The 19,226-nt window shown below is 41.8% G+C and overlaps 1 protein-coding gene across 5 annotated transcripts in view; it reads right to left on the minus strand.

Annotated features, from left to right (window-relative positions):
- LOC122807829 (inter-alpha-trypsin inhibitor heavy chain H3-like) overlaps nt 1–19,226 on the minus strand; it is a 1,807,468-nt gene that overhangs the window by 1,585,811 nt on the left and 202,431 nt on the right. For all 5 annotated transcript variants that reach the window (XM_044078927.1, XM_044078926.1, XM_044078925.1 and 2 more), the window contains exon 5: nt 16,905–17,009. In XM_044078927.1, the coding sequence (XP_043934862.1) occupies nt 16,905–17,009 (105 nt within the window). The remainder of the gene's footprint in view (nt 1–16,904; nt 17,010–19,226) is intronic.

A 19,226-nucleotide genomic window follows, 5' to 3' on the forward strand; every position in this document is an offset into this window, starting at 1 on the left:
TGTGTGTTTGACAAGTCTGACCGTCATTCAGCAGCACTCACAATGAGGGTAAAACCTGATTTACCACAAAATTCTTCTACCTTCAGAGACTTCTCTAAGGTGAACCTGATCCAGCTAAGGTGAACCTGATCCAGCTAAATGCACAAGAAGCTGTTAGTAATTGGTTGTTTGGCACCATTCCTAGCTCTTTTGTAATTCACTGCTTAAAATCCGCCTCTGGGCGTTTTTTTCTGGCTATACTGCTCAGACAAGCTCCATGTGGGTTTACAGAGTGGTCCTAGCAGCAAGGAACTCGAAAAACCGACTACCTTCTGGATTTAAGTATCTTTGCTTTTTTTTTCACTGAAAATAGCTTCTGCTGCTTACTTTAAACTAGCCTGAACTGTTTTTTTACTGATTACTGCATTTATTTTAAAAATTGCCCTTAAAGTTACATTTAGTCGAATTTAGTCGAAAGTTTGCTGTTTGTTTGTTTAATTGAACTGTGGAGGCTGCCCACTAAAGTGTGCTAGCCTGTGTAACTAATTTATCACTGTCTCTGCATTTTCTGTGTATTTCTGCAAAAAAAAAACAAAAAAACAAAAAATAATCCTTGTTTTCCCGCCTTTTTCGACTAGTTTAGACCAGTATACAGGCATTGCTGTATTCTGGGCTGTGGTGTAGTTCCTGTGTTGTCCATTACCTTACTTGGATAAAAGGAAGTTTCTTTGCTCACCAGTGGGAGTGGGGAGCCTTGAGCAGCCTACCTATCCTTGGGGGAAGTGACCTCAGCACAAGAAGCTGTTAGTAATTGGTTGTTTGGGACCATTCCTAGCTCTTTTGTAGTTCACTGCTTAAAATCCGCCTTTGCACGGCTTTGCGCAGTCGTGCGCATAGCGCAGCGCCGGTTAAACTTGGTTAGACAAGGTTAAACTATTTCTGGCTCCGCCAAGTCTGCTCTTCAATTTTTCCCTTAGAACTGTTCTACTTGCAATCTAAACAGCCTATACTCTATCTGAAAAGCTCAGCACTTGCTCCTAAAGCATTTTGTATACAGGTAAAGCACTCTTAAACAAACGAAAAGTACTTCATTCACCTAAATTCTGTTGAGTACCCATTTCCCTATAGGTCCTTTCTGACATCAGTTACACAGCAATCTTTTTCACTATTTCTAGCATGTCGAAGGGTCAGTTGCTAGCGTCCTCTCCTGTTCAGCTGGTGAATCTGGGAATCTTCAGGCAATGTTACAATTGCCTCATGTACACAGACAACCCTCTCCTCCTCCCAACAAATACAAACATATGCGAGAGATGCAACTATATAGTCAAACTGGAGGCTGAGCTCTCTCAATTCAGTACTGGCAAGACCAGTCAGGAGGAGAAGGTAACCACGCACACCACAAACCCAGTCTCACATAGAACTATCACAACTGCAAACCAAACACATAAACACACAAAAACATACTCGGAGGCGCTGATTAAAAATCTACCAAAACAACAGAGGCCTCCAAAGCAGACACCCAAGAAACCACCACCTCAAGACATAGCAAATGCAACACATAGTTCACAAAGTCAGTGTGCTAAACAGTCACAGCCCTTAAGGCCAAACAACATGCCAGACACACTTGTAATAGGTGACTCCATAGTCAGGCACACTGACGTCCCGCTCACCAGACTGAACAAGGAGAGGGTCACAGTAAGCTGCCTGTCGGGAGCTAGAATCTGCCACATAACACAAGCACTCAGGTCACTCCACAGCAAGTACAAATATGACTCAGTCATTGTACATGCAGGTGTGAACGACCTGAGACGTACCTCCCTGGACTACATGAAAAGAGACATAGAGGAGCTCTCTGATTATGTAGCCCAGGCCGGTATGACCCTGACCCTGAGCAGCATCTTACCCTCACCAAGAATGATGCCACAGTACAAAGACAAAATTATCAGTTTTAACAATTGGCTTAATTACTGGTGTCATTCTAAGGGGATCCAGTGTCTGTCTGCTTGGGATGACATGCTTGACAAGCCACGCTGCTTCGCAAGGGATGGTTTGCACCTGTCACCCCTGGGCTTCCGGATATTGGCCAAGGCTCTTGCCACCCCCATAGTGCCTTTTTTAGGCAAGGTTCAAATGACAAACCTACCTCCCTAGAAAACACAAGTGGAAAAAAAATAAGGGTAATGCTGCTCAATGCCAGAAGTCTAAACCTCAAGATGCATGCCCTCGAAGCCCTCCTCAGTATGGAGAACATCGATGTCTGTGCAGTGACTGAAACCTGGTTCAAGGCTCCTGAGAGCACCCCGGCACTATCAGGTTTTACCTCATATCATGCTTTCCGGCCCCAAAACTTGGACAGAACCACAAAAGGAGGGGGAGTATCCATTTTCATCAAAGATACCCACACCTCCAGGTTAGTGGCAACACACGAAGCATCGGAGACTATCCAGGTGCAACTAACCATAGGCAAAACTGCCTTACAGTTTGTAGCATGCTACAGACCACCCTCTCAAACTCAGGAACCCCACACAGCCTTCCTGAAGACACTGGAGAGTATGAATGTCTCTCCAAATACCATCATTTTGGGAGACTTCAACTACCCAAACATAGACTGGGAACATTACTCAAGCCCCAACACTCTAGCCCAAAGGTTCTTAGAATTCATAAACTCAAATGCAATGGAACAACTAGTCACCATTCCCACAAGAGGAGACAATATACTAGACCTGATCATCACAAACATGGGGACAAAATGCTCCACACTGGAAGTACATCCCTCTTTGGTAAAATCAGACCATAAATTAATCTCACTGGAAATCCACATCCCACCCCCACCCCTTGCACAAAAGACCACAGTGAAGAACTTCTCAAAAGCAAACTTCACACTTCTTAAGACTGAAGTGGTATCTTTCAAGGCCCCTGGGCCAGTGGAAACCACAACCCACACTGCTGAATCCTTTGCAAATGCCTTCTATGGGCACCTTCAAGAATGCATGGATCATGCAATCCCAAATAAAACCAAGACCCATTCCCCCAAAGGCAGGCGACCAGTCTGGTGGACCCCAGCCATAAACAAACTTTACAACAGAAGGAGGAAGCTACTACATGACAGAGCAAAATCCCTAAAAGGTAAGGCATCTCTGATCAGTACTAGCAAAAAACTAAGATCACTCATAAAATCATCCAAGGCCAACTTTGAGAGAAAAATCGCAAATGACACAAAAGACAATCACAAGGCCTTCTTTAGCTACGTTAGAAACCTGGGTGGAAACTTCCAGATATGCTCAGAGTTAGTCCAAAATGACACAAAATACACTGAACCCACTGACATTGCCAACATTCTGGCAGACAGGTTCAGTGCAAATTTCTCCTCCCCCCCAAAAGGAGAAATAACTATCCCAGCAGAGTGTAGCCTCCCTAACATCTCAGATGCCCAGGTGAGAGCCGCCCTCTCTAAAGCTAAAAACACTGCATCAATGGGACCGGATGGTGTCCCGGGCTGTGTGCTACATGAACTCCAAGAGGAACTAAACCCACACATAAGGCTGCAGTTTAATCTTAGCCTTACCACAGGATTCGTACCCAAAGAGTGGCGTACGGCAACAGTGGTCCCACTTCACAAAGGCGGTGCTTCTACGGACCCTGGAAATTACCGCCCCATAAGCCTGACGAGCCTGGTCTGCAAAGCTATGGAGAGGATCATTATGGAACTCATAAACAAAGACATTGGGGACCTACAGACATTGGATCCTACCCAATTTGGCTTTGTCAAGGGCAGATCCTGCCTTCTGAACTTGGTCAACTTTTTTGAAACAGTCACTAAGGCCATTGATGAGGGTAAGGCAGTTCACACAGCCTACCTTGACCTTGCAAAAGCCTTTGACACAATACCCCACTAGGGCATCATAGACAAACTCACCAGCTTAAATGTAAACCCATATGTCACAAGATGGGTTGCAAACTGGCTCAAGGACAGAACCCACAGGGTCAGAGTTGCTGGAGCTATGTCAGACTCTAAGCCAGTCACAAGCGGTGTCCCACAGGGCTCAGTCCTGGGACCCCTCTTGTTCGGCATTTATTTTTCCAAGGTACAGGCAAACATAGGAGGATTGTGGCTGACAAAGTTCGCCGATGACTGCAAACTGGGCGCCATAATTGATACTACAGCGGACACAAACATCCTTCAGAGAGGCCTCATAGAAACGGATAATTGGTGCCAGAGCCATGGCCTTAAGCTAAACGCCAAAAAATGTATAGTCATACCCTTTGGGAAAAACAAGGTACCGACAAATTACCACATAGGTGGTAATCCATTAAGTACGGAAGAGGTAATCAGGGACCTAGGGACCCAGGTTGACAGTAACCTCTCATTTGACACTCACATAGCCAAAGTGGTTAGGAAGACCTTCTATATTGCCCACCTTATCATGAAGGGTTTCACATCTAGATCAAGAGAGGTCATTGTGCCCCTGTACTCTTCTCTTATCAGGCCAATGATTGATTACAATGCCCCATTTGGGATGTATCTCACCCGACACCTGCAGCAGTTGGAAAGACCCCAAAAGATCCTCACCAAGAGGATAAAGGGTCTTAAACATATGTCATATGCTGCCCAACTGAAAAAACTCCAGCTCTATTCAGTCGCATACCGCCTACTCAGAGGTGATCTGTGCCTGACGTACAAGGCCATGTCCAATCCTGAATTAATGGACATGCTCCACCTCAGAAAATCCAAATCCATCAGAGCCACGAGAACAAGTGACTTAAACCTCAACACAGAAATAAATAGAACATGCTGGAGGGACAGATTCATAACCCAGAGGCTCCCTACACTCTGGAACAGAATCCCAGTCCATGTTAGGCAGAGCCCCTCACTGACTCTATTCAAGAGAAATCTCGACGAGTGGATGGGAGATCGTAGGTTTACCCCGGGGGTCATCTCTTTGTCACTACTAGACAGAGGCATAGTAAACTAAACCCTAAAAGGGCGTAGTATTCTCATCCTAAGGGGTGGTGTAGGCCACATACACTCTGGCTAGGCTTATAAATGCCCTAGGGCAGATAGCCTAGTACGAACCTATGAACCTATGAACCTATAACCTGATGATGGTTAAGCACCCTCCTTACCTTGGTTAAGCACCCTCCTCACCTTGATAACCCCATTTCACCTGCCCCTCACTTTAGTGAATAACTTCTATGCCCACTTCAAAACATGCATTGAGGCATCTGTCCCCATAAAATATAAATACAATGCCAAATTCAGAAATAAACCCTTGTGGTGGCACCCTAGTATAAATAAACTACAATATAGGAAGAAACGCATAGCCTTTAAAAACTTAATATCCCATCATCAAGAGATGAGCTCAAGAAAATAAACAAAAACTGAAAACCAAAATCAAATCTTCCACAAGTATAAATTGAAAGTTGCCAGTCAAAATCTTCACCTCATAGGCACAAGGTACAGGGTTTGATTCTGAGCTGAAGATACTGACTAGGCTTAAAATACCCTTCAGGGCTGTTAATCTAGTATTCACCAATGAACCTGTTAATTTTTCCCAGCTTATTAACCAACCTACAGAACCCACTCTGGTCACCTCTGTGAAGTCCTGAATGCTTTCTTTAAGGCTAAAATACTAGCTGATAATGTGCCAAGATGTCTTATTGCCAGCACTAAAGACTGACAGATTCAGTACTAAGCATATTAAATCTCAGTGTTTCCAGTGGATTCATGCCAGAGGAATGGGGAACTGTAGCAGTCATCCCACTCCACAAAGGGAAGAAAGAGTCACTATTGGTCCAGGAAACAATACACTTATAAGCCTCACCAGCCTTATTTCTAAAGCAATGGAATGTACCATTATGGAACTTATTAACGTGGAATGGAATGTACCATTATGGAACTTATTAACGTGGAATGTACCATTATGGAACTTATTAACGTGGAATGGAATGTAACATTATGGAACTTATTAACGTGGAATGGAATGTACCATTATGGAACTTATTAACGTGGAATGTACCATTATGGAACTTATTAACGTGGAATGGAATGTACCATTATGGAACTTATTAACGTGGAATGTACCATTATGGAACTTATTAACGTGGAATGGAATGTACCATTATGGAACTTATTAACAGGGATATAGGTGGTTTACAAACATTAGACCCAAGCCAGTTTGGGTTTGTTTAAGGCAGACAGAACCTGTATCCTAAACCTGCTGGAAATCATTAATCAAATCACAGATGAATTAGACTCAGGCAAATCAGTTCACACTGCCTAACTGGACATGGCCAAAACCTTTGCTACTATCACACATTCTGGCATTATCAATAAGCTAATCAAACTAAATGTAAACTCCTATATTACCTGCTGGATAGCAAACTGACTAATGGACAGAAACTAGTCTATTAGTGTGGTAGGCACACTGTCTTCAAAAAGAGTAGTCTCAGGGGAATCAGTTTTAGTAATAGCTATCTTTGGTATTTAAATCTCTGATGTGAAAGTTGATATCACGTGTGGCTGACCGTGTTTGTAGATGACTGTAGACTTGGAACTGTTATTACCACTCATCTTCCAAATTCTTCAAGAGAGACTAACATGCACCAATAAGTGGTGCCTGGACAATGGCCTAAAACTAAATGCCAAAAAATGCAGCACTGCCTCTTTTGACAAAATAACCTGCAACATAAGTGACAAGCCATTGAAAGATGACTCACCCTCTAAGAACCTGGGCAGTTTTATTGACAGTGAACTGTCCTTCGATCACTGTGCATCCATCTTTGCTTGGAAGTCCATTTACCTTGCCAGACTAATCAACGGGAGGGTTTCTTCCACATCTCAGGAGGTTATCATCCTTGTTACCTCCTTTGCATCACAACCACAATACAGTATAATGTCCCCTGTGGTGTGTAAATATATAAACATATAACCCAGTTTGAAAGATTACAGCATTTCCTCATTAAAATAATCAAGGGCATGTCTTCCTTTGGCTACCCAGACCACCTTAAAGAACTCTCTCTTTCTTTTCTGTTTCCTACAGACTCTTGAGAGGGGACCTCTGCCTAACTTACAGAGTCTCAAAGGATCCATTTCTATGTGACCCACACAAAATTAACAACACCCTCAGCACTCGCTCAAGAGATGTTAACCTCCACCAAAACATAAATAGAATCTGCGGGTGAGATAGATATATATTCCAGAGAATCCCCTTGTTTAGGAAATAGAGTTCCATTGGAAATAAAGAAAATTAGCTCCCTGAACTTCTTTAAGCATAACTTGGATGAACGGATAAACAGAAGTGAATACACTCTGGGTCTGGTCCCTCAAGCCCCCTTCATTGAAAGGGGTGAAAACTAGGTATAAATTAGTCATGTCAATTGATACCCAGACACTGGGATATTGTGGTGAGGCTACTAATGATCCTAAGGGTCAATAACCTAGTATTAACCTATGAAGCTATGGCATTATCCCTCTGGGGGGAGCAACCGGAACTGTCACTTTACTATTCTTCGTCCAGTCAAGGATACCTTCTATTTTCAATATTAACAACTCTTTTTTCCCTTCATTGTTACATTTACAAACATTGGGAGTCAAACCCTAATTCATGAATACAGAATCTAATTCCACACAGTTTGTCCAGTTCCTCACTAAAAACCTCAGCATGCATTTTAAGCACTTTTACTGCTTTTAACTCAGGTAGTGCACTTGGGCTCATAAATGTCATTTGTTTCCAGTTTAAGACACATTTCTGGGATCAGTTTCTCGCACACAAAGCAGGACTATCATTGTTAACCCCAAATAAAGACACATCTGCTTGTTCTGCTTTTCACCGCTTGCTGTTTTCATTATTTAGGTTTTAGGTGTACAGGTAGTACTAGATGACCAGTCTAAAAACATTACAAGCCTAGTGAATGACCGATATTTAAATGTTCCATCCAGCCTCAACTACAGCAACATAAGGAGATCAGGAGAGAATGTAAGGCTGTCCATGCAATTATCTAGTTTTACCTTAAAGCTTGAGAGTTATTATGTGATATGCATTTATCACACCAATGTATCTTATTTATATGTTCATGAAGATTTACTTTATTTATTTATCAGGAAAATTCAACTTGGAACAAAGCCAATTTTCAGAAGAGGCCCAGGGAGAAATGCTCCAGATACATGTCTTTGAATTGTGGGAGGAAACTGGAGCTCCCAGAGAAAACCCACATGAATGTAGGGAGGACATACAGACTCCACATAGAAGGCACCCCAGCTGAGAATCAAACCAGAGAGCCTCTTGCTGGGAGGTGACAACACTACCGCTGCACCACTGCACTGTTTAGTTCACTTAACCTGGTAACAAAGGACTAATTTGGTTTACAAGAGAAAAGGAGGATAACAAAGGTTGGATCATTCATGGTTTGAAAGTGTAGATGCCGCTCCACCTTGATAACTGACATTTTTGAGGCCACTGATCTTTTATTCAGAAATGACTGAGGTCTCTAAAGTTGGGTGATATGTCTAGATAAATACATGACAAAAGGGTGATGAGACTTGAGTAAACAGGATTTAAGACTTCTTTATATCTACAGGAAATAACTTTTCATCAGATACACCAAACAGATGTTTTTTTCTGAAATGCAGCAGAGACGTGCTAGTCAAAAGATAAGGAATTATTGAGTTTAGCTAAATCCATTGCAACAGTGTCAGATTGGAGGAAATGTTTTGTTTACCAAAATGAAGCCTTGTCTCCCTTTTAATTCAAAACCATTGTCTTTGCATCTTTCGTTAACACAGACCAGTAATGGGAACAGTGGCAGAAATGCAGATGTTGTACTGGAATGTGGTGCTGAAATGAGAAGTGACTTATATGACGAATTTTTCAATTGACCAGTTAATCTACATCCCTAGTCCAGTCTATAGCCAAGAGCTCTGGGCAGTGATTGAAAGGATGAGATTGTAAATACAACTGGAAAAATGAGGCTCCTTTCCAGAGCATTTAGACTCACTTTATGTGGCAGACTAAGTACCTTATCAGTCGGGTAGGATCTTGGAGTATAGCCCCCTCATAATGGAGACTGGCAGGACAACTGGATGGAAGAGGGTAAGACCAAGACTGAGGAACTACAGTAGTGACAAAGAGAGACAGTATCATGAGTTAGAAAAGCAACTAGTGGATTACCACATGGGTCTGTCCTGGGTCCAGTGCTCTTCAATGTTTGTCTCAGACAGGCTTGCTGAAGACACAAAGATAGGTGCCATGTGGAGGATGAAGGGAAGAAGCTAGTGATGGGTTTGTAAATGTGGTAGTTAAGGTTCAGTGCAAACAAATGCAAAATCCTGTAGCTGGACCTCAGCAGTCATGGTGTAAAGTATCACTTAGGAGAACTGGAAAGTGACCGACAACAGAGAATTAAAAGGATGTGAGTTGTTATTCACACTGGAAGTGTAGTTGTGTAAGTTAAACGTACCACGGCACTATTTGAATGATCCTTGCTGTCATAACCTTAGCCGTATGGGTTACATCCTGCCACAGATATAACAGCCAGGCAGCTTCCAAAGCTTCATGGCACTTCCACATGCCCAGACTGTCAGGCAGTTCAAGCTGAGCTGACTAAAAGAAAAGTTTGGGTATGAAGCCCTACAAGGCTTCCCTTACAGCAGGGAAGTGTCTTTGTCATGTGGAGTCTTGCCAGGGGTATCAGGATATCATGACTCAGAAAGGACAATGCTAGAAACAACAAAAAACAAATCTCCACACCCTGGCATAAAAAAAAACACACCAAAAAACAAGGGAGATGGAGGGAGGGAGTGGCTACTGCAGCAGCGACCATTTAAACATCTACTGTTATGGTTACAGCTACTGCAGCAGTGACCATTTAAACATCTACTGTTATGGTTACAGCTACTGCAGCAGTGACCATTTAAACATCTACTGTTATGGTTACAGCTACTGCAGCAGTGACCATTTAAACATCTACTGTTATGGTTACAGCTACTGCAGCAGTGACCATTTAAACATCTACTGTTATGGTACGCTTAGCATACACAACTGTACTATGTTCAGCATATGAATCAGTGCTGCAGCAGCCCTAGCTATATGGTTAGATTACCCTAACATACTACAGCTGGGAGGTGGAAGGATAAGTGCTCTGGGGCCCATGAAGAAAGGCCCTAGCAAAGCTTGATTTCAACCTACAGAAGAAATCAAACTTATAGTGATTTGTAAAAGTAGGCACAGAGGACCAAATAGCTACTTCTAGAATACTTCTAGAATCCAGGCCTTTCCAAAAAGCCATAGATGAAGCCAAGGTCCTGGTAAAGAGCACCTTGACCCTGCCTTGAATACTTTTGTTATGGTGAGTACAGCAAAAGGTAATAGCCTTAGACAACCCGTTGAAAAGTCTGTTTTAACACAGGGTGTCACTTCTGAGCTTCACAAGAAATGAACAATTGATCTAAAGCTCTAAAAGATTTAGTTCTGTCAAGATAGCATCTGAGTAGTCTGTGGACATCGAAGGAAGGGAGTATTTTTATATTCAGTAAAGAAAACGGGATAGATGGTTTAGCTTAAAGTTAAATCAGATACCACTTTAGTCATAAAAGAAGAATTATTTTTCAAAGAAACCCTGTTCCTACAGAAAATTAGATGGGTTGACTCATCATAAGAGCTTGTATCTCAGATACCCCTCTTGCAGAGGTCAGAGCGATCAGTAAAACTTTTTTTCCATTTTAAGAACCTCAAGACAGCCAGATTAGCTGGTTCAAATGGAGAAAGTGTTAGCTTCTTTAACACAAATTTAGGATCCCAAGAAGGGGCCATCGGTTTTATGCATGCCTCTTAAGCAAAACTCCTATCAAGATCATTTGGACAGGAGACTGAATTGAAAGAGGAGGATCCATGAGCAAACATGCTGAAATGGCCAACAAATGAATACTGACAGAGGAAAAAGAAAGGCCATAGGATAGTAACTCACAGAAATATTGCAGAACCAGAGATCAGTTATCTATGAATGGGTGCGGGTTATGTTGTTGACACCAACTAATAAACCTTTTCTATTCGCAATTTCCTAGTAACAGGCTTTTATGCTTCCATTAGCACCTGATGCACATCCTCAGAAAACAGGTGCGTAAAGGGAATGAAGAACCTATCATTTAGGCAGTCAGTTGAAGTTGAGTGATGCTGGGGTGTATCAACACCCCTGTTCTTGTGTGAATAGATCATGCTGCACATCCTCAGAAAACAGGTGTGTAAAGGAATGAAGAACCTCTCATTTAGGCAGTCAGTTGAAGTTGAGTGATGCTGGGGTGCATTAACACCCCTGTTCTTGTGTGAATAGATCATGCTGCACATCCTCAGAAAACAGGTGCGTAAAGGGAATGAAGAACCTATCATTTAGGCAGTCAGTTGAAGTTGAGTGATGCTGGGGTGCATTAACACCCCTGTTCTTGTGTGAATAGATCATGCTGCACATCCTCAGAAAACAGGTGTGTAAAGGGAATGAAGAACCTATCATTTAGGCAGTCAGTTGAAGTTGAGTGATGCTGGGGTGCATTAACACCCCTGTTCTTGTGTGAATAGATCATGCTGCACATCCTCAGAAAACAGGTGCGTAAAGGGAATGAAGAACCTATCATTTAGGCAGTCAGTTGAAGTTGAGTGATGCTGGGGTGCATTAACACCCCTGTTCTTGTGTGAATAGATCATGCTGCACATCCTCAGAAAACAGGTGTGTAAAGGGAATGAAGAACCTATCATTTAGGCAGTCAGTTGAAGTTGAGTGATGCTGGGGTGTATCAACACCCCTGTTCTTGTGTGAATAGATCATGCTGCACATCCTCAGAAAACAGGTGTGTAAAGGGAATGAAGAACCTATCATTTAGGCAGTCAGTTGAAGTTGAGTGATGCTGGGGTGCATTAACACCCCTGTTCTTGTGTGAATAGATCATGCTGCACATCCTCAGAAAACAGGTGCGTAAAGGGAATGAAGAACCTATCATTTAGGCAGTCAGTTGAAGTTGAGTGATGCTGGGGTGCATTAACACCCCTGTTCTTGTGTGAATAGATCATGCTGCACATCCTCAGAAAACAGGTGTGTAAAGGGAATGAAGAACCTATCATTTAGGCAGTCAGTTGAAGTTGAGTGATGCTGGGGTGCATTAACACCCCTGTTCTTGTGTGAATAGATCATGCTGCACATCCTCAGAAAACAGGTGCGTAAAGGGAATGAAGAACCTATCATTTAGGCAGTCAGTTGAAGTTGAGTGATGCTGGGGTGCATTAACACCCCTGTTCTTGTGTGAATAGATCATGCTGCACATCCTCAGAAAACAGGTGTGTAAAGGGAATGAAGAACCTATCATTTAGGCAGTCAGTTGAAGTTGATTGATGCTGGGGTGTATCAACACCCCTGTTCTTGTGTGAATAGATCAAGGTGTGAGGAAGCTTGTGGCAAATTGCCCCAGCCAATTCCAGAAGAAGGGAGAAGCACCATTGCCTGGGCTAGAAGGAAGTCACTACATTGATCCTGGAGGATTCCTTCCAAATTACACTCAATATTAGTGGAAAGCGTAGAAAAGCGTACAGGTGCACTCATATACAAGGAAAAGAAAAGGTATCTGTTTTCCAGGCTTTCTTGCATGGAGTCCTGGAAGAGAATCTTGCCAGTTGATTGTTCAGAGATGAGGCAAAGAGGTCTCCTTGAGGAACTCCCAACAGATGGATCAAATCTTGGAAGACCCCCCCCCCCAGTCTAGGTTTTTATTTATTTACTTATTTAACATTTGTTAACTGGGAAAGTCCAACTTGGATTAAAGCCAATTTTCAACTGAGGCCTGAGGAGAAAAGCTCCAGATGCATGTCTTTGTAATGGGGGAGGAAACCCACATGAATATAGGGAGGGCATGCAGACTCCACATAGAAGACACCCCAGCCAAGAACTGAACCAGAGAACCTCTTGCTGTGAGGCAACAGTACTACTGCTGCACCACTGCACCATTTCAATTCATGATGGTCTGTCCTGGATCTGATCAGCTTGTCTGCCACACAGTTTTGCTCTGATTGAATGTAGGATACTGTGTTGTAAAGCTATATCCCAAGCTAACATGGCTAGTCTGCAAAGGGGGGTATGATCCAGATCCCCATTGCTTGTTGATGTACCACATGACTGTGGCATTGTCTGCGACCATTTGAAGAGGTCCTGGGGACCAAAGAAAGTTCAGGCAGTTGAATGCCTTGATCTAGGCAAGCATCTCCTTGACATTAATTTGTTTGCATCTGTCCTTGATATCCCACACCCCCTGCACTTGTATCCTTCTAGAAAATGTTACCAAAGCAAAGTCTGAAGCATATGTTTTGACTCACTGCTTTGGAGCAGGGAGGAAGAAGGGGAGACCTGGATTTAAGAATATTTGTTGTCTCCACCAAATAATTTCCCTTCTAACAAACCCAAGAACTGGGATTTGAAAACATAAACAGCATTCATGCTGGGACCAAAGAGATTTCAAATTCCACTGTGTCTTTCTCATATGGAGTCTGGACAGGGGTGCCATGAGAATCACTGATGCCATGAGACACAAAACCCTGAGGTATATCCCTTGCAGCAACTGAAGTATAGCGGAAAACTTTAGAAATAGATCTAGATAAAGATCTACTCTTTTGAGTGGAAGAAAACCTCTTTAAACTGAGGTGTATACCTGATATCCAAGGAGCACAATCCTGTGTGAGGGAGTTAAGAAAGACTTTTAAATGTTCTCTTGGAATTTCAGCTTGTACAAGAAAGCTCTAACCCAAGAGAGAGAGATTGCTGAGCCTTTGAAAAAGACTCCACAAAGATAAGCAAGTCATCCAAATATGAACAAATGTGGATACCCTGCAGCCTGCAATGAACTATAACTGGAGCTGGACACTTTGTGAACACTCTTGGTGCAGAGGATATTCCAAAGGGTAAGGCAAAGAACTGATAATGTGATCCAGACACCCAAAACCTTAAGAAACATCTGAACTCTGAATGAATAGGGGTGAGATGATAATAATCTTTTAAGTCTAGCAATGCAAGGAAACTTGAAAGATAAAGAACAGGTAACAGGTTGTGAAGTGTCATAAATTTGAATCAGGGTACTATCATAAACAGGTTTAGGAAAGAAAGATCCAGAACTGGTCTCCAAGTATTTTCTTTCTTTGGCACTAGCAACACCCTTGAATAAAAAACATTCTGCACCTGGGAAGGAGGAACTGATTCTATCACCCCTTCAGACAGCATGTGATGAAGAACCAGTGGAAACAAGAGTCTGATCTGGAGGGTGAGGAATGACCCCCCCCCGAAAAGGATGAATTCCCTCCCACTACTATCCATAACCTTGATGAATGATTTTCAAAACTCTTTGTCTGAAAAAATCTGTTGTAAAACCATGAACCTCCACAGTAGAGAACCACCACTCTTCTTATGAAGACTATAAACTTTGCATGGAGTGGAAAAAAGACAAATCTGATCTTCGGTAAATACTTTAATAAAACAATTGTAAAGAAAGCCCATAGAAATGCCTTAGATTATGCACTTTTGTCCAACCCAGGGAATTTCATCAGAATAATGTTGTTTAACCATGACCGCTATTTATACCAGAATTCCAATCAATTAAAAATTATTAATTTAATATTTGTTAAGACCATTATTTAAAAAGACTATTATTTAAAGAGACAGTTGTTGGATGGATGGCACAGTGGTATAGCGGTAGCATTGTCACCTCACAGCAAGAGGTTCTCTGGTTCAATGCTCAGCTGGGGTTCCTTCTTTCTGGAGTCTGCATGTCCTCCCTGCGTTCGTATGGGTTTTCTCTGGGTGCTCCGGTTTCCTCCCACTTTACAAAGACATGCATCTGAATCATTTCTCCCGGGCCTCCACTGAAAATTAGCTTTGTTCCAAGTCAGACTTTCCTGGTTAACAAATGTTAAATAAATAAAATTGTTGAAAGAGACATAAACCTTCCAAAGAGGTTCATTTAAACTTATAATTCTCCTGTGTTTTTAAAACGCATTGCATCCCAAATTAATACTAATTAAATTAACTTATTTTAACCTAAAACAATTATTTAAATTGCTTTCTATTGAAATTGGTTTGGTGGCTCTCTCTCTCTGTCCATCTGTGGTTTTGTCTCGCAAAGTTAACTTGAATGAAAATCTTTCTAATAATGACAGAGACAATATTTTACTCTTTAAGTAAAATATTGCCCCACTGTATTGCTAATACAGACTTACATGAACACACACACACACACACACACACACACACACACACACACACACACACACACACACACACACACACACACACACACACACACACACACACACACACACACACACACAGCAGCCTTAAACGAAATATGTGCACACACACACACACACACACACACACACACACACACACACACACACACACACACACACACACACTCACACACACACACACACACACACACACACACACACACACACACACACACACACACAGAATCTCAGAGACACAACAGTACAAGACGGAAATAACTGAGCCGCTTGTCAGTGAGGGACACACTTACAAAGACGTGACAGGACCACAGAGGTACAGTAGTCAGGAAATCCTTCTACGTGGCACATCTCATCACAAAGGTGTTCACCTCCAGAAAAAAGAGGTCATTGTTCCTCTCTACTCATCCATCATCAGACCCATTATAGAGTACAATGCCCCATTTGGCATGTACCTCGCAAGACATCTACAACTAGAAACGCCACAGAAACACCTCACTAAGAGGATTACTGGCCTCAAACAGATGCCATACGCACACTGTCTCAAAAAACTCCAGCTCTACTCTGTCATTTATCACCTTCTCAGAGGCGACCTCTGCCTAACATACAAAGCCATGTCAAACCCAGATCTGTTGGACATGCTACACTTAAAGAAATCCCAATCCCTCCGAGTCACACGCTCCAGGGACCTAAACCTTGCCACCACAATAAACAGAACATGCAGGAGGGATAAATTCCTATCCCAGAGACTTCCAAAACTCTGGAACATACTACGCATTCATGTCAAGCAAAGCTCCTCATTAGTCCTCTTCAAGAAAAATCTCAACAATTGGATGGGAAATAGGAAATTCACCCCGAGGATCACTACCTCGTCTATGGAACAGGCTCCTCATCCATTTGAAGCAGAGTTTCTCCCTAATCCAGTTCAAGTGTAACTTGGACAACTGGATGGGGAGCAGGAAATTCGTCCCTGGTTTGGCAATTATGTCTCTAATGGACACAGGCAGCCTATAAATGATTCATCTCCCAGGCCCCTGATTGCAAATGTTTCATCTCCCAAGCCCCTGCTTACACTTATCAGGGGTATCAGAACTTTTCAGAGATTTGGGATTCATGGCTAGGCTTAAAAAGGCCCTTGTGGTCATTAGCCTAGTAAACACCTATGAACTTATGGACCTATATGGCTTTAGTATGTCTCTTAATAGGAAATTCTTGCTGTCAAGCTAACTGACCAACCTGCATTAGCTAATTATTGCTAGTAGATGGACTTTCTCTCAGTCCCAGGGATGGTGTAAAAAGTATCACTGGGAATTGATGGTTATGTTTATCAGAGAAATACAATTTATTTAGAAAATTTTTACCTGACCACACTAAGACACAAATAATTTCATCCATGAGCCTCTACCGAATATAGGATCTACCCAGCTGAAACTGTCAAGTAAATGAATATAACAAATACATAAATGAATGATCTTCAGAGTTTTTTTATCAGAGTTGCTTGGTAATTGTGATTTTCTGTTGCTCCAGTTTGTAAGTGTTGTAAACAGTAAATACATTGTTGGCTTCTGAAATTTTATAGATGTAATCATAATTCTACAAACATGTGAAGACTTGGTTGCAATGCTGAATGCTGGGTAACTGTAGATGCATTCTTACTTGACTAAGCCAGCGGTTTGCCCACGGGACACTGCCTGTTGGTATTGTTTCTGAGCGACTTCTTTTTCTTTCACAACTCCGGCATACGTCACTCCATCTATAATCCTGAAAACATGAAAAAAAGGAATGAATGTTTCATTTTCATTAGATCAGTAAGATCACATCCTACAAAAAGTCAATTGTTAGAATTATCGTAGAGGTGTACTTTTTAAATCTGGAAATTCATAAAATAAATGTAAAAGGATATATTATTTTATAAAATATAAAAATACATACTAAGTCAATTTTATAAGGCAGTTAAATAAGTAAACTGCTTTACAGTTCAAATCCAGTCTCTAGTTTGAAGCTTAAAGGTATGAAGCATTACCCTTCACTACCTCTTCAAAGACACATCTTTGAAATGTCAGGTAATATCTTGCTACCAACATAAACAAACATGTAAAACAGATATACATACATATGTGCATAGTTACATATAAATGTGAAATAGCATACATTTATATAAATAACTGTTAACTGAATTAAAGGGCATTTTATTACATTTTATGCCTTTTCTAGATTTTGTTTGATGATGTAATGCAGGATGACATCATAACTATCTGAAATATGTCATAGAACATTATCAGGATGCAAAGTTATGTTAATTTAAATATCTACACTTCTTGGATTTCCCTCACCGAATACCAGCCTATCTATGTTTCCACAAAACTGCACTTACTTGTTCCACCACTTGAAGTGTGACAGAAAAGGGACTAAAACTAAGAGAGAGAGTAACACGATTTAAACAGTTGGTGCAGTAAAACGAATTCCTGTCACTTTCTTTTCCCCAATGTCTGACTTTAGACACATTTATAGTCTATGTTGAGATGCAGTACATTTTTCTCATGGATCCAATATCATATATTCATGCCATAACAGTCGATGACAGGTACCACAGTGGTGTGACAGGGTCACTGCCTCGCAGCACTTGGTTCCCCACTTCAGTTCTTGACCAGTGTGCCTTCTTTGGAGACTGGACATGTCCTCACTATTTCAGTGTGAGTTTTATCTAGGAGTCCTGGCTTTCTTCCATAGCCGACATACAAGCTATTGTTGAAGTGGAAAGCCTCAAATTTTTTTGTACGTTCTGTGCATAAGTGAGTATACATGTGTGTGTGTGTGTGTGTGTGTGTGTGTGTGTGTGTGTGTGTGTGTGTGTGTGTGTGTGTATGTGTGTGTGTGTATGTGTGGGAATATGGATTTCTTGTGTATGTGTATGCAAGTGTGTTTGTGTGTGCATGTGTCTGTGTTGTCTGAGATTTGTGTGAGTGTGTGTGTGTGTGTCTCTTTTTGTACAAATTTGTGTGTGTCTGTGTGTGTGTGTGTGTGTGAGGGGGGGGTCTATATTATATCCTCGAAAGCTGTAAACAGAGAACGCTATCTATAGAGAAAATGCTGTGCATCGAATTCGCTATTGTGGGGGCTGCACCCCCCCCCCCCGCTAATTATATATACCAACTTCAGGATCGCACTACAGTGGGACAGGGCAAATTTTCTGATCTTCACTGTAGTGCAGTCTCACTATTTACAGTTTGCTGCATGGCATTTTCGCTGTAGATAGTGTTCACTGTTTACAGCTTTCAAGGACATAATACAGACGTGTGTGTGTGTGTGTGTGTGTGTGTGTGTGTGTGTGTGTGTGTGTGTGTGTGTGTGTGTGTGCATGTGTGTGTGTGTGTGTGTGTGTGTGTGTGTGTGTGTGTGTGTGTGTGTGTGTGTGTGTGTGTGTGTGTGTGTGTGTCTGTGTGTGTGTCTGTACATTGCATCAGGGTGCTGCATAGTACATATGTAGCTGGCTTACCAGTGACTGCATGCACTGCCAGACCAGGCTACCCCCAGCTAACCTAAGTACATTACTGATAATAATGCAATTGTCAGAAAATTGAGATTATCAGCATTTCTTTATGACACCCCCAAAGTCCTATAATTTTAGAACAGTTTACTTAAAATTTGCCCTGTCCCACTGTAGTGCGATCCTGGAGTTGGCATATATAATTAGCGGGGGGGGGTATGGGGGGGTGCAGCCCCCACAATAAAAAAAGTGGTACAGCAATACCTTCAGATGGCTAAGCATTTGTTTTAAATGTCAGCAAATACAAACCACAGCAAGCTACTCCCAGGATTCCTCAGAAAGTTATTTAATTGAGCAAACATGTAAAACCAACAGAGGAAAGCCAAGGCACTGTCCAGTTTCAAGAATAACTGGAAAACTTTCAGATATGAGTCTGATGAAGCAATAAGTCACACTTTGTAAGCTCTTACCAAATGCATTAAAGTTTGATT

The sequence above is a fragment of the Protopterus annectens genome, chromosome 7.part1 (assembly GCF_019279795.1).
Source record: "Protopterus annectens isolate FY-2018-M chromosome 7.part1, PAN1.0, whole genome shotgun sequence".
Classification (NCBI taxonomy): Eukaryota; Metazoa; Chordata; order Ceratodontiformes; family Protopteridae; genus Protopterus; species Protopterus annectens.